At 42.6% G+C, this 21,752-nt stretch overlaps 1 protein-coding gene across 1 annotated transcript; it reads left to right on the top strand.

Moving 5' to 3' along the window:
* Positions 1–2,167: 2,167 nt before the first annotated feature.
* Positions 2,168–19,580, top strand: LOC145410571 (retinol dehydrogenase 13-like). The gene is made up of 7 exons (XM_080280687.1): positions 2,168–2,396; positions 10,608–10,735; positions 11,641–11,755; positions 11,961–12,152; positions 12,995–13,107; positions 18,722–18,811; positions 19,479–19,580. The coding sequence occupies exons 1-7, from the start codon at positions 2,168–2,170 to the stop codon at positions 19,578–19,580; spliced, it is 969 nt and encodes a 322-aa protein (XP_080136813.1).
* The last annotated feature ends 2,172 nt before the right edge of the window (positions 19,581–21,752 follow it).

The raw sequence follows: 21,752 nt of genomic DNA, 5'->3' as shown, positions 1-21,752 counted from the left end.
TATCGTAGTGAAGAGATAATGTGTTCGTCTGATATATCGTCAAGTGAAAGGAACAATTGAACAATCGCTCTACTGCATTAATTTTTCGCCTTTGTAATGTTGTTCTGTGTGTGTGTGTGTGTGTGTGTGTGTGTGTGTGTGTGTGTGTGTGTGTGTGTGTGTGTGTTCAACTGGTTATCATAATGTTTCTGTGTGTGTGTGTGTGTGTGTGTGTGTGTGTGTGTTCAATTGGTTACCATAATGTTCCTGTGTGTGTGTGTGTGTGTGTGTGTGTGTGTTTTATCAACTGGTTACCACAATGTTCCTGTGTGTGTGTGTGTGTGTGTGTGTGTGTGTTTTATCAACTGGTTACCACAATGTTTCTGTGTGTGTGTGTGTGTGTGTGTGTGTGTGTGTGTGTGTGTGTGTGTGTGTGTGTGTGTGTGTGTGTGTTCAACTGGTTAGCATTATGTTTGTGTGTGTGTGTGTGTGTGTGTGTGTGTGTGTGTGTGTGTGTGTGTGTGTGTGTGTGTGTGTGTGTGTGTTCAACTGGTTACCATGATGTTTTTGAGTGTGTGTGTGTGTGTGTGTGTGTGTGTGTGTGTGTGTGTGTGTGTGTCTGTGTTCAACTGGTTACCATGATGTTTTTGAGTGTGTGTGTGTGTGTGTGTGTGTGTGTGTGTGTGTGTGTGTGGGTCTGTGTGTGATCAACTGGTTACCATGATGTTTTGTGTGTGTGTGTGTGTGTGTGTGTGTGTGTGTGTGTGTGTGTGTGTGTGTGTGTGTGTGTGTGTGTTCATCTCGTTACCATTTACCCCATAATACACAAATAACTTCCTTCAATAAAACTGCCATAACATTCTTTCTTCTTCCTTCTTCCTGTGGGTGACTCTACACCGAGTGATAAGTTAAATGGTTTCTTGTATACCAGGAAACCATTTACTGTGCTGGATGGTAATCATATAACCAAATCTTGGCACTCCTACACTCCTTATGGGGCAAGGTAGGACTGGATGATGAATGAATGATTGAAAGTAATCTGGCGCTAAATTCCTCCACCACTGCACATTCAACAATAATCTATGAGTACCGGTAACTTGTATGGATGACGAAGATTTTTTATTGTATCGCTTATTAGTAGAGATCATGTCAATTTATAATAAATAAACTCGCTATGTTTTTATGCAAGTACAGTATGTACAGTTGCGGGATGGTGCTTAGCTAATCAACAATATTCAGGCAGGCTGGAAAGGTTATAGTCCTGCTTTATTTGTTCGGAAGCCTAGATGTATGAGAGATATTGATCACAGCTGTACTGATGGATAATATTCTGCCACCTCACCTGTAGTCCTTGCCGTCAGTTTTAATGGTGCGGGTGCAGGGAGGCGGTGGCTCAATCGGTAGAGAGGTGGGCTACAGTCCCAAGGGACCCAGGTTCAAATCCCCGCTGGGGCAGGGAACAGTTTAAGGATTTGAATTACATTAAATCAGGCTTTACTGATCTACCAGAAGCCCCGCCGACATGTCGTAAATATACCCCCGCTAATACCAATACACCAGTCCTGTATGAGAGCCCTAGCATGTATTCAATATGGACGGTGGGTGTTAGCGCCGAAGTGGTGACATGTAGAGGTGCATGGTATGTCGGAGGACTGCTGGGCCTTGATAGCAGGCTGTGAAGCCTATGCCCAGAGTCGGACAAAAAAAAAAAAAAAAAAAGTGGTCAATAATGGATCTGTCTATGCATAATACGACAGGATTTTTTTTTCTATGTAAGAGCATTATGAGGCACGCAAGAAAAGAGTATAAAAATGAGGGATGCAGTCTAAGGCGACACAAACACCAAATGGTGGTGACAGTGAGGGTTACTTCTCAAGATGCTGGATAATACAGTGGATGGTGAAGTACAGCACTGACCCACTGCACCATATAACTAGATTCTAAAACTTTTCTGTTTCACCCACTGTATCTTCTTGACAAAATCTCTTTGTTTTTTTCATTAACCACCTCATACATACATACATACATACATATATATATATATATATATATATATATATATATATATATATATATATATATATATATATATATATAAAATCCGCATGAGGGGATACCGATTATTGCTTTCATTTGTCTATGTTATTCCTAGTCGGTTCACCTGCAGTCACATCCCTTCACCTTCAGGATGTGGTTATCAGTGCTGGTGGGCGTGGTGGGGCTGGTGGTTGGTCTGCGGCTGTGGTACAGGACGTTGTCTGGGCGGTGTGTGTCCAGCGCCAGTATGAGGGGTAAGACGGTAATAGTGACGGGCGCATCAGCGGGTATCGGACTCCACACTGCCGCTGACCTGGTGAAGCGAGGGGCACGGGTCATTCTCGCCTGCAGAAACCTGGAGAAGGCGAGGCGGGTGGCAGGTCAGTCACATCAGGTCATATCATGTCAGATCTATTGTGTGTGAACTATCATGTATACTTCGTACACATTAATTTTCATTTATTCAGAATTATCAGACATATGGTACTTGTGGAGAATCGTCACTCATGCACTATAACTTGAAACAGTATCTTGCTTTTTGTTAATGAAGCTTTAGCATTTACTGAAGATAATGCTTTCGTTTGTTTGTTACAATGATTACGTAAGGTCCTCTGTGTACATATATATATATATATATATATATATATACGGTATATATACATTCACTGACTTCATATCTCTCGAAGACCATAACTTTACTCTTCCCTACATTCTCATTTAGATTCCGTTTCTTACACATTCCCCCAAACTCATCCACCAAGCCTTGCAGCTCCCCTCCGTCTTCACTTAACAACACAGTATCATCTGCAAACAACAGTACAGTGAGTTTCCAAACACTGCCCTCTCTCACCAGAGCTGCTCCAACATCCACTGCCTTTATCTCTTTTATAATCCCATCCATATGCAGATTGAACAGCCATGTAGACATGACACATTACTGTTTCAGTCCAACCTTCAAATAGAAAAATTCACTCAGTTCACTATCCACACGCACTGCAGCCTTAGCACCCACATACGTACTCTTCACGGCATTGAATAACTTCCCATCCACTCCATATATTCTTAATACTTTCCGCAGTCCTTGTATAGCTGAGACAGGACGACACACTCCCAATTTACTCATTCACACACACACATTAACACGTATCTTAGCCCTAAGGGGAGAAGGGACAGATCCTCACCACACCACACCACACGAGGGTTAATTGTGCAATGCAGTCAGTGTCATCTGCAGCAGGGCCCGAGAGCAGAGCTGGTTTATCCCTACCACATCATAATGGACGCAGGTCCTTACCCGCCCGTGACCTGATCAGCTGACCAGACCAAATGCAGGAGAATATCCCCTCAGGGCCGCGTCACCGTTTATTCATTCCGATCACACACAACCTCTCTTCCTTGCTCAACAGACATCCCTCTCGCATCTAATGCTCTCTTCACACTGTCCATCCATCCTATTCGTGGTCTTCCTCTCAGCCTTACACCTCTCACATTCGATCCAGTTATCTTTTTCACCAGTCGCTCTTCATTCATTCTCTCCATATGCCGAAACCATCGCAACACTCTCTGCTCAACTTGATAAACCATCTCCCGCATAACTCCAGTTCTTCTTTGCACTTCCTCATTTCTCATATGATCCATACGCATCACTCCACACATACTCCCCAGACACCTCATCTCCATTACATTCAAACTTTTCCTCTCTGCTACACCCAGATTCCACGTTTCAGCCCCATATACGAGTAACGCAGTCGGTACCACTACACCCTCATACAGCCTTCTCTTTACATTCATTCTAAGCGAACGACATCTAAACACTTTTTTCACTCCTCCCAGCACCTTTCCTACTTCATTCATTCTATTCTTCACTTTCACATCTATTCTTCCATCCACAGCAACATGTGACCCAAAATATTTAAAACATTCTACCTCCTTAAGCAACTCACTGTTCAAAACTATATTCATCCCCCTACCATCTACCAACCTCGTACACTTCATCACTTTACTCTTATTCTCATTTACTATCAATTTCCTCCTTTCACACATCCTTCCAAACTCCTCTACCAACTGTCTCAGTCTCTCCTCCGAATCAGCTACCAGTTTATATATATATATTAGGGTGGGTCGAAAAATTTAAATTCAACGAAACATGGATATTTTGATGCCCGAAACACCATATTCACATAATATAACTGTAGTATTGGAAATTGGCCAACGCTTCTCCACCACCTTTATTATAGGCTTGCACCCAATGAGCACTATCTATCTATCTATATACCTAGGCTGCTTCCCCCAAGGAAAGGGAGGTAGCCAAGACAGGACGACACACTCCCAATTTACTCATCCACTCAAACACATTCATTCGCATCTTAGCCCCAAAGGGAAGAAGGGACAGATCCTCACTGCACCACACCGCACGAGGGTCAATTGCGCAGTGCAATCAGTGACATCCGCAGCAGGGCCCGACAGCAGAGCTGGTTTACCCCTGCCACATCATAATAGACCCATCCCCTTACCCGCACCTGACCTGATCAGCTGATCAGACCAAATGCGGGAAAATATCCCATCAGGGCTACGTCATCACTTATTCATTCACAATTTCTTTCCATTTATTTCTGTCACGCACATCCACTTTTCCTTGCTCAACAGACATCCCTCTCGCATCCAGTGCTCTCTTCACACTGTCCGTCTATCCTATTCGTGGTCTTCCTCTCAGCCTTACACCTCTCACATCAGATCTAGTTATCTTTTTCACCAATCGCTCATTATCCATTCTCTCCATACGCCCAAACCATCGCAACACCCTCTGCTCAACTCGATCAGCCATCTCCAGAACAACTCCAGTTCTCCTTCGCATTTCATCATTTTTCACTCGATTCATACGTGCCACTCCACACATACTCGTCAGACACCTCATCTCCATTACATTCAAACTTTTCCTCTGTGCTACACCCATATTCCATGTTTCAGCCCCTTATAACGCAGTCGGTACCACAACACTCTCATATAGCAATCCCTTTACATCCATTCTAAGTGAAAGACATCTAAACACTTTTATCATTCCTCCCAGCACCTTTCCTACTTCATTCATTCTAAACTTCACTTCTGCATCTATTCTTCCATCCACAGCAACATGTGACCCTAAATACTTAAAACACTCTGCCTCCTCAAGCAACTCACCATTCAAAACTATATTCATCCTCCTACCATCTACCGACCTCGTACACTTCATCACTTTACTCTTATTCTCATTTACTTTCAATTTCCTCCTTTCACACACCCTTCCAAACTCCTCTACCAACTGTCTCAATCTCTCCTCTGAATCAGTCACCAGTGCAGTATCATCTGCAAACAGCAGCTGCTTCAGATTCCACTCTCTACCATCAACATTCACCAGACTCAGACCTCCACATAACATTCTTGCATTCACCTCCCTTACAACACCATCCATGTAAATATTAAACAACCAAGGCGACATCACACATCCCTGTTGCAGCCCCACTCTCACAGGAAACCAATCACTCACGGCATTTCCCAGTCTTACATACGCTCTACTATTTACATAAAAACTTTTCACCCCTTTTAGTAACCTACCATCAAGTCCATACAATCTTAAAACACTCCACAAAGCCTCTCTATCAGTGCTATCATACACTTTCTCTAAATCCATGAATGCCCAAAACACATCATTGCCTTTCGCTAAATACTTTTCACACACTTGTCTCACAGCAAACATCTGATCCATGCATATCCTCCCTCTCCTAAAGCCATACTGCTCATCACCAATCACTCCCTCTGTGCCCTCTCTAACTCTCATAATTAACACTCTACCATACACCTTCCCTACTACATTCAACAGACTTATACCCCTAAAGCTAGTACATTCATACTTATCACCCTTACCTTTATACAACGGGACCACACAAGCACTTGTCCAGTCAGTTGGCACCATACCTTTCACAAAGCACACATTCAACAATCTTACTAACCAGTCAATAATAGTCACTCCACCACCCTTCAGGAATTCCACAGCACACCCATCCATACCTGCAGCTTTCTCTTCTTTCATCTCCTATACTGCCTCCTGCACTTCCTCCTTCGTGATCAAAGAATCATTCAACTCTCCCAACACATTTATTCCTTGCAACCTTCCATCCGTCACAATCTTAGCCTCCCTTTCCTCCTTTACATGTAACAATCTTTCAAAATACTCTGCCCATCTCTTCCTTGCTGCATCCATCTCAGTTAACATCCTTCCATCCTCTGCTTTTACTCGCTCTTCCTTCCCAGACTCTTCCTTTCACAACATTTTCACCTCCTTCCAAAACATTTTCTTATTCTGTTGAAAATTCTCAGTCAAACGCCTACCCCACCTCTTCATCTGCTGCCACTTTAGCATCATGCTCAGCCCTTCTCGCCCTATTTCGCTTTTCCTTATACCTCTCATATGACACCTCATCCTTCCTCTGCAGCCACTCTTCATATGCATGTCTCTTCTCAGCCACAGCCATACGTACTTCCTCGCACCACCATTCACTTCCTTTTCTTACACCACCACCCACACTTTTCACACTACACATCTCTTCTGCATACCCCACCACAGCACTCTTAAACAACTGCCATTCCTCCTCCACACTGCCATTTTCCTAATCTTTCACTGCATTCTACTCTCTCATTTTCTTTCTATTATCCAACTCACTTTCAAAACCTCCTTGCCACACCTAACTCTCCTAGCTCTCACGCATCTCTTACCTACTCTTAACTTTCCCTCCACCAGGTAGTGGTCAGACATACCTCCACCCTCCCCTCTCAGAACTCTCACATCCAACAATATTCCTATTACATTCCCATCCATCAATGCTCTATCAACAACCCTTCCACCCTCCTGTCTCACCCATGTATACTTATAAATATCTTTCTTCTCAAACAAGGTGTTTCTAATCACCATCTCTCGCTCAACGCACATCCCTATCAATAGTTCCCCATTTTCATTTCTTCCAGGCACACCATGCATACCAACTACACCTTCAACTGCTACATTTCTCACCCTAGCATTCAGATCTCCCATCATTACCACATTCAAATTCGCTCCAAAACTCTGCAGACACTCATCAACGTCATTCCAGAAAGACTCCCTCTCTTCTTCATCCATTTCACTGCCAGGCCCATATGCAATCACAGACACCCACAACTCACTTTCAAATTTCGCTTTCACCCACATCAGTCTCGATGACTCCTCCTTCCATTCAATCACACACTGCTGTACTTCCGGACTCACTAACAAGGCCACACCTTCTCTTGCCCTTCCTCTATCAACGCCTGACAATCTTCCATTCACACTTCCAAACATAGACTCACCCTTCCCTTTCATCTTAGTTTCACTCAAAGCCAACACATCCAACTTGCTTCTCACAAACATTCTCCCAATCTCCTCAATTTTAGCCTCAATTATACTACATCCACGCATATTCACAGACCCAGTCTTCAGGGTAAGGGGATAACTCAGTCCCCCATCCCTTTCTCTGGCCTGTCTCTTTTTAGGAACTAAAACAAACAGAGGAGGGGGTCCCTAGTCCCCTCACCCGAATGAGCACAGTAATAATTAAGTGATAATACGAACTTTCGCAGATTTGACAGCGGCGATACTGATTTTGTTGGCTTTGTTACCGGTTACACAAACTACTGTGCTTGTCAGTTGTTAGTATTAACTTTTTGCATCCATTTATACCCTGTGTTGGAATGATGAATACCTGCAGCACGAGGGAAGGGTCAAAGATTCCGTATTTAGTTTACCTAGTAGTCTTCCAGTGCATCAGCTACCTGCATGCAAATATGTCATTAAAGAATACTTGGAACACAAAATGACAGATCCATTGTCAAGCACATAAGCCCACGCTGACCAAGTAGCAGAAATACATGAGAAGGCATCGATTCGATTCCTATAATTGACTACAAGAGCATTGTCATCCATGTGAAATGCTTGATAAAAGCTCAGGAGGTAAGAATATACTATGCAAAGAAGAGGACTTCAGGCACCTACTTGGAGAAGTTGGCCAGCTTTGATGTACCATTTGACATCTGCGCTGTAAATGCTACAAAAACGGTGATGCTCGAGAGAGGTCTGAGTGTCATTGTGCCAGGGCTTTCAGGATACCTCCTGAAGAGTGACCCTTTTGGGTGGACCAAGACAATTGTAGGAAAATGTACATCGGCAAAGTAGACAAGAAAAGACATCAAAAAATGAACTCGCCGCAAACAGACAAATGAAAAGAAAGCTTCATGAAAAGTCAGTTCAGGATGCCATGCATAATAAAGAAGATGCAGGAGCGGCATGTAGGGATGCTATTGATGATGTACTAGTTGTGATGTATCAGATGATCAGTATGATGATGATGGTACTGAAGATGTAGAGAGAGGCAAGCAGGGTCTGAAATGATCGGCATATCCTGAAGTATGTCGTGTATCAGACCGATGCCAAATATGCAACAGAGATATATGCTCCACAGTGAATGCTGCACTGAAGGACATGGGTATTCTTGCTGAGGAAAACAAACTTGATCCTAGCAGACTTTGGCGTTAAAAATGATACGGGAGGAATATTGCCCTTCAACATCATCAAAGTACCATGACAAAGGTAGTTTGTCTGGGTTTTGATGGTAAAACTGACAAGATTCTGAGTAAAACCCTTCATGGTGAGAGAGTCATCATCAAGGAAGACCACTACTCAGTAACTGGCTTCCCTGATGCTGCTTATCTACATCATGACTCCCTGAAAGTGGAAAAGCAGGGGATAACAGCAAAGGAGATCATGTTGGTTGTCCATGAGACCACTTCAGCAGAATCATTGCTCCTCCACTGGCAAGAAGAATGGGGTGATTCGTGTGGAAACCCAGCTGGAAAGACCATTACAGTAGCTTGTCTGTTTGTTACATCTCATCAAAGTAGTTTTCAGACGGTATTTTAATGCCATTGACGGTGCAACGACGGGTCCAACTGGCTCCAGAGGGGAAGTGGGTAGATCCCTTGATTTCCATCAAAAGGATCTGACAATTGTAGACTATGAACGTGTGTGTGGAAAAACATGCACTCTACCAGACGAAGTCGAGAAGGATCTCAGCAAAGATCTGTGATACTTGCACCGTGCATGTCTGGCAGCGCAAGTCGGAGGAGCCGAAGGCGTAGTTTTGAAACCATCTGCGCAGCAAGGGCCACAGAACCATGCCAAATGGCTAACTAAAGCCAACCGTACACTGCGACTCTACATGTCGTCGGAAGAGCCATTTCCAGTATTGAAACGACTTGCTTCATTCATTCTCAACTTTTACGCGTCAGCTTGGTTCAAAGTGAGAGCGAACAGTTCGTGTCAGGATGGTGCCAAGAATTTCTTCTATATGGTGGAACTATTGCGAGAATTGCCACTAGAAGATCACGGCATTGTTCGCCCAAAACTCAGCAATAACAGTTACTTCTGTCACCCTGAAAATATCCTGCTGTCGGCTGTTGCTGATGAAGATCCACACGTACAGTACGTTGCATGGCTGTTGCACACATTCAGCTAGCGCGGGAAAACAACAGCCCCGGTGTCAGAGTGTTTGACAAATCTGCTATGAAGATAGATTTCAACGCCAAGAACAACACCAAGCTGGTGCAGCTAGACAAATCGTCTGTCACAATCCCTCCACTTTTGAAGAACGTCACAATGGACAACAACCAACCCATAATCTTGGACCAACTCTACCCTTGTCACTCTCAAGGTGTGGAGAGTTGCATCATAGATATCACATCGGCCACGCAAAAAGTCCACGGGCACTAGGTGCGGCATGGCATGTTTCCGCAATGTAAGCGGTCCCGCAGAGATTTCCCGAAGCGTGAGATTAAAAAAGACTTCTGATCGGAACATACGTGCCTGGTTAGTGATTACGTTTCCTAATGAAGTAGATCAGAAATGCATTGTTGTTTGTGATTGTTTGGTGTTTCATGTACATCTCCAATTTGTAGTTTTTTGTATATATTGGCAGACTACTGTTAATATAGATTGAATACAGGCAAGCAGACGATTTTATGGTTCGTTCATTGTTAAATCGTGCAAGAAATCCTGTAACACGTATTATTCAAATTCTTAATTTTTGTCATCGTTTTCTTGATATTGGAGTGAAAGTTGCTGGAGTGAGCGTACGTGATACAAAACACCGTTTGTGCAGTGGCGTAGTGACCGTGATGGAGCAGCATTTCCACCATGTTTCAAACTACTAAATAAGTTCATAGGAATTCGACCCATCCTAAAATATATATATATATATATATATATATATATATATATATATATATATATATATATATATATATATTTATATAATTATATAATTATATATATATATATATATATATATATATATATATATATATATATATATATATATATATTTATGTGTGTGTGTGTGTGTGTGTGTGTGTCTTATTACACACACACACACACACACACACACACACACACACACACCAACCTTTCCAAATGCTCGTTAGCCACCTCTCTCTCAGATGCACAAACAAGACAACCCTTTCTGTATATCCCCCCTCCTTCTGCCTCCCTCCAGATGAGTTACGTAAGGGGGCCAGTGATGGAGGTGAGGTGGTGGTGAAACATTTGGACACCTCCGACCTCGCCTCCGTCAGGAGGTTCGCACAAGAGATTCTAGACACTGAGAAACATATCCACGTCCTGGTGAGTCCCATCTTGAATTTGCGCTCTCTTTGGCATAAGGCACTTCGTTGCACCCCTCCCTTAGCGATTTATCTTGTCTAATTCATCTTCATATCCTTTAGTGCGTTACTGATAGAATAGATGTTGATTTCAAAACAATGAAAGTAATGCAAAAAAAAAAAAAAAAATAGAAGAAGGTGTATTATAAAAAGTATATTACTAGCGAAAAGATATTACAAAATCTTCAAGTTAACAGGATTATGATCTGCAGACATAAGATACTCTACTTGTCATTTGTGGCGCACACACTCCCGTAGCTCGCAAGATACAAGTGTTACATAACATTCAAAGTACTGCACTGTTTATTCTGATGGGAGAGGTTCGAATCCCAGTGAATAGAAATGAAGTGTTGTTTGGATTTTGTGTGTTGTAACTCTTTTCAGTATTCTTCCATACGCCTACAACATTCCATATAGCTGTCCTTGCTGTTGCCAATACATCGTACTGCATTACATTCCCCAGTCTCAAGAAATGCGGTGGGCAAACACCAACTTAGTGGTAGCACGGGGTGGAGGGAGGTATCATTCAACTATTGGTGTGCCATGCACACACAGGCTGCTGGGCGTTATGGAAACCAGTTAATTACTGTGCTTTTGTTTTAACTTTGACCAGATTTTCGACCTTTTGCAGCTTATTTCATACAGCTTAGTGGCAGGATAAGACAATACTGCAGCTCTACATCCTTCCCACATCACTTCTTTTTGACTAGCCATGACTGCATCATATATTGTAAGGTCAGTCTGTTATTAAAACTCGGCATTCAAGGTGGTGGAGAGATGGCAGTTTTAGGACAAGTTGGAGTATAAAGGGTACAGCCTATACCTGAAGTACTAACATGCCCCTGTGTGCCATGGTGCGATCTGCAGGTGAACAACGCTGGCATCTACGCCCCTGAGGAACGCCAGGTGACAGGTGACGGCCTCGAGGTGACCATGGCCACCAACCACTTTGGTCACTTCCTCCTTACCAATCTCCTCTTAGGTCAGTGGTAATATGTAAGTGTTCCTCCTGCTCCCCTGACCTAATCCGACTAAACCTCACCCACCTCACCTCGACTTATCTCACTTAACAATTCACAGCGCAGTTATAATAAGACACATTAACCTAAAACAACGTAATCTAGCCTAACCTAACCTAATCTAACCTAGCCTAAACTCACGTAGTCTAACCTAATTTAATCCTGTAGATCGCCTGAAGCAGAGTTCCCCCAGCCGCATCATCAACGTGTCTTCCCTGGGCCACAAGATGCCCACATCCCTGGATACTGACGACCTTAACCTTCAGAGTGAGTCCTACAGCCAAATGACGGCTTATGTCAAGAGTAAGCTGTGCAATGTGCTCTTCACATTAGAGTTGGCGCGCAGGTTGCAGGGCACAGGTCAGTTGCAGCTACCTATCTTCCTATAATTGGGAAAACTCTAGAATTCTGCTTCACCTAATGTTCGGCAGTGTTTATTCAGCTGAGTGGGAATGATAATGTTGTCATCATTAGCCTTCTCACCATCTCATGCTAGTGTCCGCGAGGGGGTTGCCGGGCGAAGGTCAGTAACAATTAACAAAAAGGATACTAATAACGTCAAGCTCAGAACACAGATACAAGCAGTACATTTCAGCAGAAGTATAACAATTCTAATTTCTACCTCTTCCCACTCTAAACTTGTTCTGAGAAAATAAATTAATTTCCATATCGTCCTGATCATTTTACACATTAGACCCGCGCAATTATATCTTCTCAGTATATATCCAGCGCTAGAGAAAGACGCTTTCACGTGGTGGCACCGATATAATCAGGTGGCTCGACTGCCTGGTTATATAAACGTACCTCATCTACGTCCCTATCCCCAGCAGGATGGTGGATCGCAGGTAATGTAAGTCTGTAGGTCTCTGGGTTCTTAATATCAGATGAACCTGGGGCTGCAACTATTAGCACTACTATAAATGCTTTCCATGTTAATTCTCATATCATTACTCGGCAGTACGTCTTTCATAGTAACACAAAGTACTACTCTTAGTTACGCGAGTTTAGAGTAGGATAGCAAAGTAGAAGGCATTATCCATCCATCCATCCATCCATCCATCCATCCACCAGTCCCCCAGTCAGACATTCAGTTTATTAATCCGACCGTCTGTTTGTCAAGTGTCTCTACCTGTCTCTGTCGGTCCGGTCAATCTGCCTGTCTGTCTGCCTATTTATCTATCATTCTACTTGTCTTTCTTCAGGAGTGACAGCCAACAGCCTCCACCCCGGGGTCGTTCACACCGACATCATGAGGAGACGGGCAAATTCCTTCTTTAACTTGCTATTAAAACTGTGTATCTCCACAGTCAGCAAGGTGAGAGAGAGAGAGAGAGAGAGAGAGAGAGAGAGAGAGAGAGAGAGAGAAAGAAAGAGAGAGAGAGAGAGAGAGAGAGAGAGAGAGAGAGAGAGATTTGTCAAAGTCGTCCCTCAATATACACTCTGGCCCTGGCGCCGTGCAGCAGCTAGGGTGGTAGATAGGGAGGCAGATAGATACATATATGGAGAGCTATACAGGTCGATAGACAGCCATATAAGGTTATAATAAAGACGGTTACCTAAGGTTATAATGAGACTGATAGTAATGTTTGGAGGACATACACACAAATGTAGTAGTAGTAGTAGTAGTAGTAGTAGTAGTAGCAGTAGTAATGGTGGTAGTGGTGGTAGTAGTGATAGTAGTAGTTGTGGTGGTGGTGGTGGCAGCAGAAGTGGTAGTAGTAGTAGTCGTAGTAGTATTTGCAATAGTAGTAGTAATAGCAGCAGTAGTAGTAGTAGTAGTAGTACTAGTAGTAGCAGTGGTAGTAGTAGTAGTTGTCATAGCAGTAGACCTAATAGTAGTGGTGATGGTGGTGGTGGTAGTGGTTGCAGCAGCAGTAGTAGTTTTTAAATAAAAGTAGTAGCGTAGTAGTAGTAGCAGTAGTAGTAGTAGTAGTAGTAGTAGTAGCAACCCCAGGCACATCTGAATGTGAACCCAGTGGACTGCAGGCTGATGTTACCCCTCTCCTGCATCCCTGAGCCTCCTCTAGGGGGATAGGAAAGTAGCTGAGGGACGTTTGTATAACCAGGCAGTTAAGTTCCCTGTTCATATCGATGCCACCACGTGAAGGCGCCCCTCTACAGCACCAGGATATGCAGTTACCAAACAACATACCTGCTAATTAACCCCCACACTACCATGACGTCTTGTAAATTTGTTCTTGCGCCTCCAGTCGATTTCCCTCAGCTGAGGACAGACTCATCCAACTGGAGAGGTTATACAGAGCCTTCTTTAGTTACCTCAGGCAAAGAAATATCACTAAACAATTTCGTATGGCACCAACAACAATATATATGAAAAATGAAATACTGAGTCTCGACTCTTAAATGATATTCAAAATTTTTCACTTTGAGTCTAAAAAATCATATACCGATAAGCCAAATTCGACACAGGCGTACAGGCGGGAATTATAAAAATTTATTGCCACATCAGAAGACAAGGACGAATGGATGCTTATTTGTCACGAACCTTCCCTCTTTTATTAGCTCGGCAGGAGGCATAGTTAGCGGGAGCTGTGTTAAGCGAGGTATGTGTGTGTGTGTGTGTGTGTGTGTGTGTGTGTGTGTGTGTGTGTGTGTGTGAAATATGAAAATGCTCAGAAATGTGTAAATCATCATGGCTCTGCTCATGTACCTTCATTGTATGTACCTAATCAAGTTTGCTCGTGTGTCTATGTTTATATTTGTTTATGCACGGGTGCGTGTATACAAAAAGATTTATATATTTTTTATGTATCTATCTGTCTATCTATTGCCAGACGCCTTAATCCCGTAAGGGGTGACCACAAACAAATCGGCTGCATGTCGCCCTGTCCCCCGCCATTTCACTGCCCTGGTCCCAGCTCACACCCCGTTCCCTCATATACCTCTCCATCCCTTCATCTCATCCTTGGCCTCCCCCTCCCTCTCCCCCACTCCATCTCACTCAAATACACTCTCCTCGTCAGTTTCTCGCTCTCCGTCCTCTCCACATGGTCAAACCACCTCAGTGTGTTTCTCATAACGCTTCCTATCACATCCACATCCACACCACAACGCTCCTTCACATCATCATTTGTTTGTCTGTCTCTCCGTGCGACTCCACATGCACCTCTCAAATAACTCATTTCCACTGTTCTCACTCTTGACTTCTGTCCCTCCAACAACTTCCAAGCTTCACTTCCAAACGTTAGAGTTGGTATCACAATGCTGTCATGTAGTAACTTTTTCACTTCCATGCTCACTTCCCTGTTTCTTAACACTGCTTTCAAGGAACCAGCAACCTTTCTTCCTTGTTGTACCCTTTCAAGCACTTCACCCTCCGAACTTCCATCCTTACTCATCACACTACCCAAGTACTTAATCATCATCATCATCATCCGGACCTCCTTTCCCACCCAAGGGCAGGGTGAGGAGTTGCAATGTCCAGACAGCACAAACTTGACCAATCCAAATAAGCCGCACTTCCATTCACTCATCATTCAAGCCCTCGGAGTCCTGGCTCTACCGGATACGCCAAAAAACATTCAGGTACTTAAATGCACACTTTTCCTCCTCATCCAACCTCACTCTCCATTCGCTGACTTCATTTCTCTCGAAGGCCATGACTTTAATCTTCCCTATATTTACCTTCAGATTCCGTTTCTTACACACTTTCCCAGACTCATCCAACAAGCCTTGCAGCTCCCTTTCGTCTTCACTTAACAACACAGTATCGTCAGCAAACAACAGTACAAGGAGTTACCAAACACTGCCCTCTCTCATTAGGGCCCATCCAACATCCACTGTCCTACCTTGTATCTTTTTTATAACCCCATCCTTATACAGACTGAACAAAAATGGAGACATTACACATCCCTGTTTCAGTCCAACTTTCAAGTAGAAAAATTCACTCGGTTCACTATCCACACGCACTGCAGCCATAGCATCCTCATACATACTCGTCACAGCATTCAACAGCTTCCCATCTGCTCCATATATTCTTAATACTTTCCACAGTCCTTGTCTATCCACCCTGTCATGTGCCTTCTCCAAATCCATGAAGGCCGCATACAACTTCTTTCCTTTCTCTAGAAACTTTTCCACTAAAGATCTAAGAAAGAATATCTGATCTACACAACCTCTTCCCTTCCTAAAACCTCCCTGTTCTTTTCCAACTAATTCCTTTGTTATTTCCTAACTCTGTCAATAAGTATCCTACCTTATACTTTTCCTATTACACTCTCTCTCTCTCTCTCTCTCTCTCTCTCTCTCTCTCTCTCTCTCTATATATATATATATATATATATATATATATATATATATCCACTCCTTAGGTAAGAAGAACGGTAAAGTTTTTTATTTTATAATAACAGAACAGAGGAAAGAAAAACAAATGAATAAGAAAAATAAACCATACACCAGATTACTGGTGTCCTCTGTTCATAAAATATCTGTAACAGTTAGACTTGAACGGCTGTAGGTTGAAGTTTGGAGGGAAACAATTCTGGGGAAGCGAGTTCCAGAGAGATGCAGTACGGGGAATGAAAGGATTTTGATAGGCAGAAGTTCTGCAATATGGCTGAGTGACATTCCAGTCATGAGCGCTACCAGATGCCCGTGTAGCACGGGGGAAGGCATGGAGATGTGGCACCATGGACGCAACTTCGTCTGAGCATTTGCCATAAAAATATCTGTAAAATAATGCAAGGGAGGCAACATTCCTTCTTACTTGTAGGGGAGGTAGTTTATTGTAATGGCAGGGTTGTTAATAATTCTAACAGCTTTTTTCGTAATTTTGTCTAGTTGTTTTAATGCAACCACTCCACATCCATTCCACATGGGTGAGCAATATTCAGGCTGATAGCGCACATGACTTTTATAAATTATAGCTAACTGCTCGTCAGTGAAGAAGTTACAGACTCTGTACAATAATCCAAGTTCCTTTGAGGTGGTTTTAGAAAGTGATCTAACATGAGAGGTCCAGCTGAAGGCATTGTTAAGTGAGACGCCGAGAATTTCAATACTTTTCGAGATTGGCATATTAGTAGCACTGAAGGTAATATACGAATCTGGCAATATCTGTCTATTAGTAAATTGTATATATTTAGTTTTAGTAGCATTAAATGAGACAAGGTTGGTTTATCTCCATTCACTGATCGTAGGTGAGTCTTGATTTATGGAGATGGCTGTATTGAGTTGAGAGTTAGAGATATTAGATTTTGTAAATGGGTGTCTGAGTGTGAATGAACCATGAAGTGTTGAGTCATCTGCATATGAGTGGATGGGATTGTGGGTGACAGATAAGAGATCATTAATATGAACCAGGAATAGGGTTGGCGTCAGAATTGATCCCTGCGGCACGCTGGCGTTAATTGAGTGGAAACTGGAATATACATCATCTACTTTTACTCTTTATTTCTGTCACTGAGATATGAAGAAATCAAAGGAACAAAAGACGTTAGTCCATAACAAGGGAGTTTGGACAGCAGGGAACGATGCCATACTCTGTCGAAAGCTTTAGAGATATCAAGAGCTACTGCATGAGTTTCTCCATGTAGGTCAATTGATTGATGGATGGCATGAGTCAGGAGATTGAGTATGTCATTGGTGGACCTTTCGTGGCGAAACCATATTGTCTATCACTAATTAAGTTGTTGGATTCAAGATGTTTAACAATGTGCTCATTAATTAAAGTTTCAAGTACCTTACCAAAAGAAGATGTGACAGCTATTGGTCTGTAATCAGAGGGTCTGAGGAACTTCCTTTCTTCGGAATTGGGTGGATATTGGCTTCTTTCCATGAATTTGGGAATGAAGAAGTACGTATGCATAGTCTGAATAACTTAGCTAGAACAGAGGCAAGTTCAGGGAAACACTTTTTCAAAACAACTGGCGGAATTCTATCTGCTCCTGGAGCTTTGTTGGTAGGTAAAATGTCTAAGATGGATTTTACGTATCTTGTCTGTATTTGAAGTGGAACAATTTCGGGAGAGTCAAGTTCTAGTACTGGGACGTTCTGGCTGGTATCCTCTATGGTGGAATTTCTGGCAAATGTACTGGCAAAGATAACTGCTTTCCCACTCGGGTCATTTGTAATGAGGCCATCTGAAGATTTTAGTGGGGAAAAGGATGATGACTTGTTAAAGTTATTATTGAAAGAATTAAAAGCTGACCAAAATATTCCATTGTCATTAGGGTTGTTAAGTAGTTTTGACGCTTCCTATTGAAGAAAGTTTGATTTAGCGAGATTTATTACAGCTTTTGCATGATGTTTTTTATTTTAAGTACGAATTATACGCTAATGACTTTTGGGCTGTTGCTCTGGCACAGTTGCCATCAAACCCTTTTGGAGAGTTCGATCTTTTAGTGAACTGTTGACTTGGTATGAATAAATCCATACCAGCTTGTATTAAGTTGCAAATGTGGGACTGGGTAGAACTGGGATCACTAGAGAAGAAAGACTGCCATGGAATGTCAGCAAGATAATTTCTAAGTCCATCCCAGTTTGCCCTATCAAAGTGCCATCGGGTCACCCTGACAGGTTCAGAACGGGGAGGTGTGGGGGGGTTAACTAATGAGACTTTGGTGAGATTGTGGTCAGAGGATCCAAGTGGTGACAGGACCTCTATCATGTATCTATCATGTATTGATCTGGGTTATTTGTTAGGAATAAATCCAAGAGATGGGCATTATGGTCAGGATTATCAGGTATTCTGGTTGGTTGCTTTGCCAGCTGGGTGAGATTAAACGATTCTGCAAACAGTTCGCAGTCTAGACCAGCGTCGTCAGTCCTGGCAGAATGCAATAACCATACAACATTATATATGTTAATATCACCCAAAATGGAAATATGTATGTATGCACATGATGTATACAAGATGTTTAAATCAAATAGATAATTGCTAACAATAACCCTCCACCACCTTCCCTCAGGATCCAGCACTTGGGGCGCAGACCACTATACACTTGGCTGTGGCGGTGGAGGTGGAAGGGGTGTCAGGCAAATACTTCGCAGACTGTAAGGTCAGTAAATACCGCAAGTTTCTTGTTCAGCCTAATGTCGAATTTTTATATTTTATTCATAGCCCTTCCAGGTGATTTTCTTCAAGTCGAGAGAGGGTCTGTGGCTAGGAAGGGCAGAAGGATTACATAGAGTGGCGTATATATCACGGTCCTTTTCACCTCCGCCGGACTGTTTTTAGTGAGTTGCGGGAACGGCTTGGTCAGCGTTATCAGTGTCTATCCTGCATTATTCATGCTCTTCCCATCGCCACTGCCACACCCAAAACAAACCAAGCTGTCCCCGCAACACATAGGATATCGCCAGGAGAGTCTAGAGGAGCGCTAGCTATGAACCACCCTATACTTATCCTTCCATCTGAGACGCCTCCAATACCGTATAAAATAGTCTCTCGCTGGTAAAAATTAAATGAAAATATGCAACAAGTGGTCAACATTACCATTTTTTTTCTCTCTCTCTAAACAATGCTGCCAAAAAGGTGTTGCCTCTTTATGTTCTACTTGTGTGTTTACTGAATAAATTTATCGAGTTTTTTCTTTTCGAGATTTCAACTTTTATCAGCCGCAATTTGCCAGTGTTGTGCTGTGGAGAGAGAGAGAGAGAGAGAGAGAGAGAGAGAGAGAGAGAGAGAGACTATTACTGATCTATGCTGTGTTTTATTCTGTTCAGGAGGCGCCCACATCATCGCTGGGGCGGGATAAGGACTTGACCAGGAAGCTGTGGGAGGCCAGTGAGAAGGCAGTGAAGCTCACCCCAGGGGAGGCACACTGAATTATAGTGGCACTCCTGATGACACTGTTCATGACTCCTAATGGCACTTAATGAGTCTTAGTGGCACTGTTGATGACTTAGTGGCACCGTTGCTGACTCCTAATGGCACTGTTGGTGATTCCTAATGGCACTTAATGATTCTTAGTGGCACTGTTGATGACTTAATGATATTGTTGATGACTCCTAATGACACTGTCGATGACTCCTAATGACACTGTTTATGGCTCCTAGTGGCAATGGTGATGTCCCTAATCCACATAGCACTTAATGATTCCTAATGACACTATTGATTACTCCTAATAGCCCTTTCGATGACCCCTGATGGCACTGTCAGTGATTCATATATGGCACTGTTGATTCCCAGTTGCACTACCAATTACTTGGAATGGCACTCTTGACGTTACTACTGACGGCATCAGTGAGGCTCTGCTGGTGTTGTTGATAAATTCTAATGGAGCTGTTGATGAGTTCCGATAGAACTCCTGATGGAACGATGAAAACTCCGGATGGCACTATTCATGGCACTGGTGGCACTACTCGCGGCACTGAAGGCACTGTAAATGACCTGTGATGGCACTATGATTTTTGATGTCCCTTTTAATGGCTAAGGATGGCACTGTTCTTGATTTCTGATGGCACTCCTCATGGCAGCTGACGACACTTCAGATGGCACTCTTGACGTCACTTATGGCAATGCTATTGCCGACGTCACGGATGGCACACTGTGGCATCACATAGCACTTCCCTCATAGCACAGCAGCACACCGCCACATCGTCTCCACAGATCATAACCTTTCATCATCTTTCAAAGCTTTCTGTGCTTCACGTTTCATTTAAATTGATGTTCACTTCTTTTTTGGGGGGGAGAGAGGCATATTTAAATTTTTGTATGTCTTTCAGTATGATGACGTTTTTTCAACTTTGTTTTGGCTGTTTCCCAACGATTATAGTTTTCTTATGGGTTCCTGTGTTACGTTTTATATTCTGCTTTACTTTCTTCACCATGGTTACATCCTTTTTTAGTTTATTCTCTCTACAACTTTCTTTTTTTCTTTTTTCTTTTTTCAATTGGAAAACTCGTTAGTAGTGAACAGGAAAACGAAACTTACATCTAACCTCTCCAGTCTGAAAAGCACATCCGGACTTCAAAAAAAAAAAAAAAAAAAAAAAAAAAAAGGACTTTGCAGGAATAAAGTAACGATCGTCATCGTATGGAAGGTTTGGTTAGTCATCATCTAAAGAAAAGCGGCGGATTCGGAAGCGGACTAATGTGACTGCTTGTACTGTGTGTGGAATCCTGAGCAGGTTAACAGTTAGCAGGATACAGCTTGACACTCGTAATGTTCAGGGGACACCACGACGAGATTCACGCACAAGCTTACGATAAATTCCTTGTCGTAACTAAGATTTGTTTTGCATACATAGGAAGGAGAAGGAAAGGAGAATGCATAACCTTCCCTTGTCCCTTGTGTGGTCCTGCAAAGGCGAAACAGAGCTACGAGTGGGAACTGATTGTATGTTTGAATTTCTGTACAGATTGGAAGGACTGTGATGACATACAAAGCTTGGTGTGCCAGCCTGTATAATTAGAGGTGTTTGGTGATTACCATTTTCAGTCCAAAATAATGATGGCAACTTTGTATTAGACATATTTCACGTGAATTAAATGTATTTCATTCGAATTAGACATATCTCGAACTCTAAGGACGTTTTCGAACAAAATGAACAGATGTTCATATGTATATTCGTGTAACGTAGTTCAAGATCGAAATACATTTAATTCCAGTGAAATTCGTCTAATACAGCGTTGAAATCATCACTTCAGCTTGGAAACAACATAAACATACAGCATAATTCTCATAATTCATTTGCCGGAACCAAATCATTTCATCGTAAATAAAACTAAGAAATTAAAGACATGCTTGTTTATGTGATGCCAGCCATGACTGAAAAATGTTGGATATTATTTTTTCATTTATTGCTCATGTTAATCCCTTCAATCCAGTCACGTATTTTTCTATCTTACACTTCCTATCTCCAGACGTTTTCCTTCACCTTGTAGGAAAATCTGGAAGTGCAAGGGTTAAACATGGCCCTAAGTAACCCTCACTAATCCGGATTGTTCCTAAGCTGAACCAGTGGCGGATGCGGGGGGGGGGGGGGTGAAGGGCA

This window comes from Coenobita brevimanus, chromosome 86 (genome assembly GCF_032717465.1).
Source record: "Coenobita brevimanus isolate Jiangsu-jjx chromosome 86, ASM3271746v2, whole genome shotgun sequence".
Lineage (NCBI taxonomy): Eukaryota > Metazoa > Arthropoda > Malacostraca > Decapoda > Coenobitidae > Coenobita > Coenobita brevimanus.
Note: the sequence above shows the minus strand (reverse complement) of the source record. Positions and strands in the feature narration are given on the sequence as shown.

Excerpts from the sequence above, each read along its gene's own strand:
- LOC145410571 (XM_080280687.1), top strand. The coding sequence starts at position 2,168 with ATGTGGTTATCAGTGCTGGTGGGCGTGGTGGGGCTGGTGGTTGGTCTG. Across the intron at positions 11,756-11,960 it reads CCTTACCAATCTCCTCTTAG|ATCGCCTGAAGCAGAGTTCC; the intron begins GTCAGTGGTAAT and ends TTAATCCTGTAG. Across the intron at positions 13,108-18,721 it reads GTATCTCCACAGTCAGCAAG|GATCCAGCACTTGGGGCGCA; the intron begins GTGAGAGAGAGA and ends ACCTTCCCTCAG.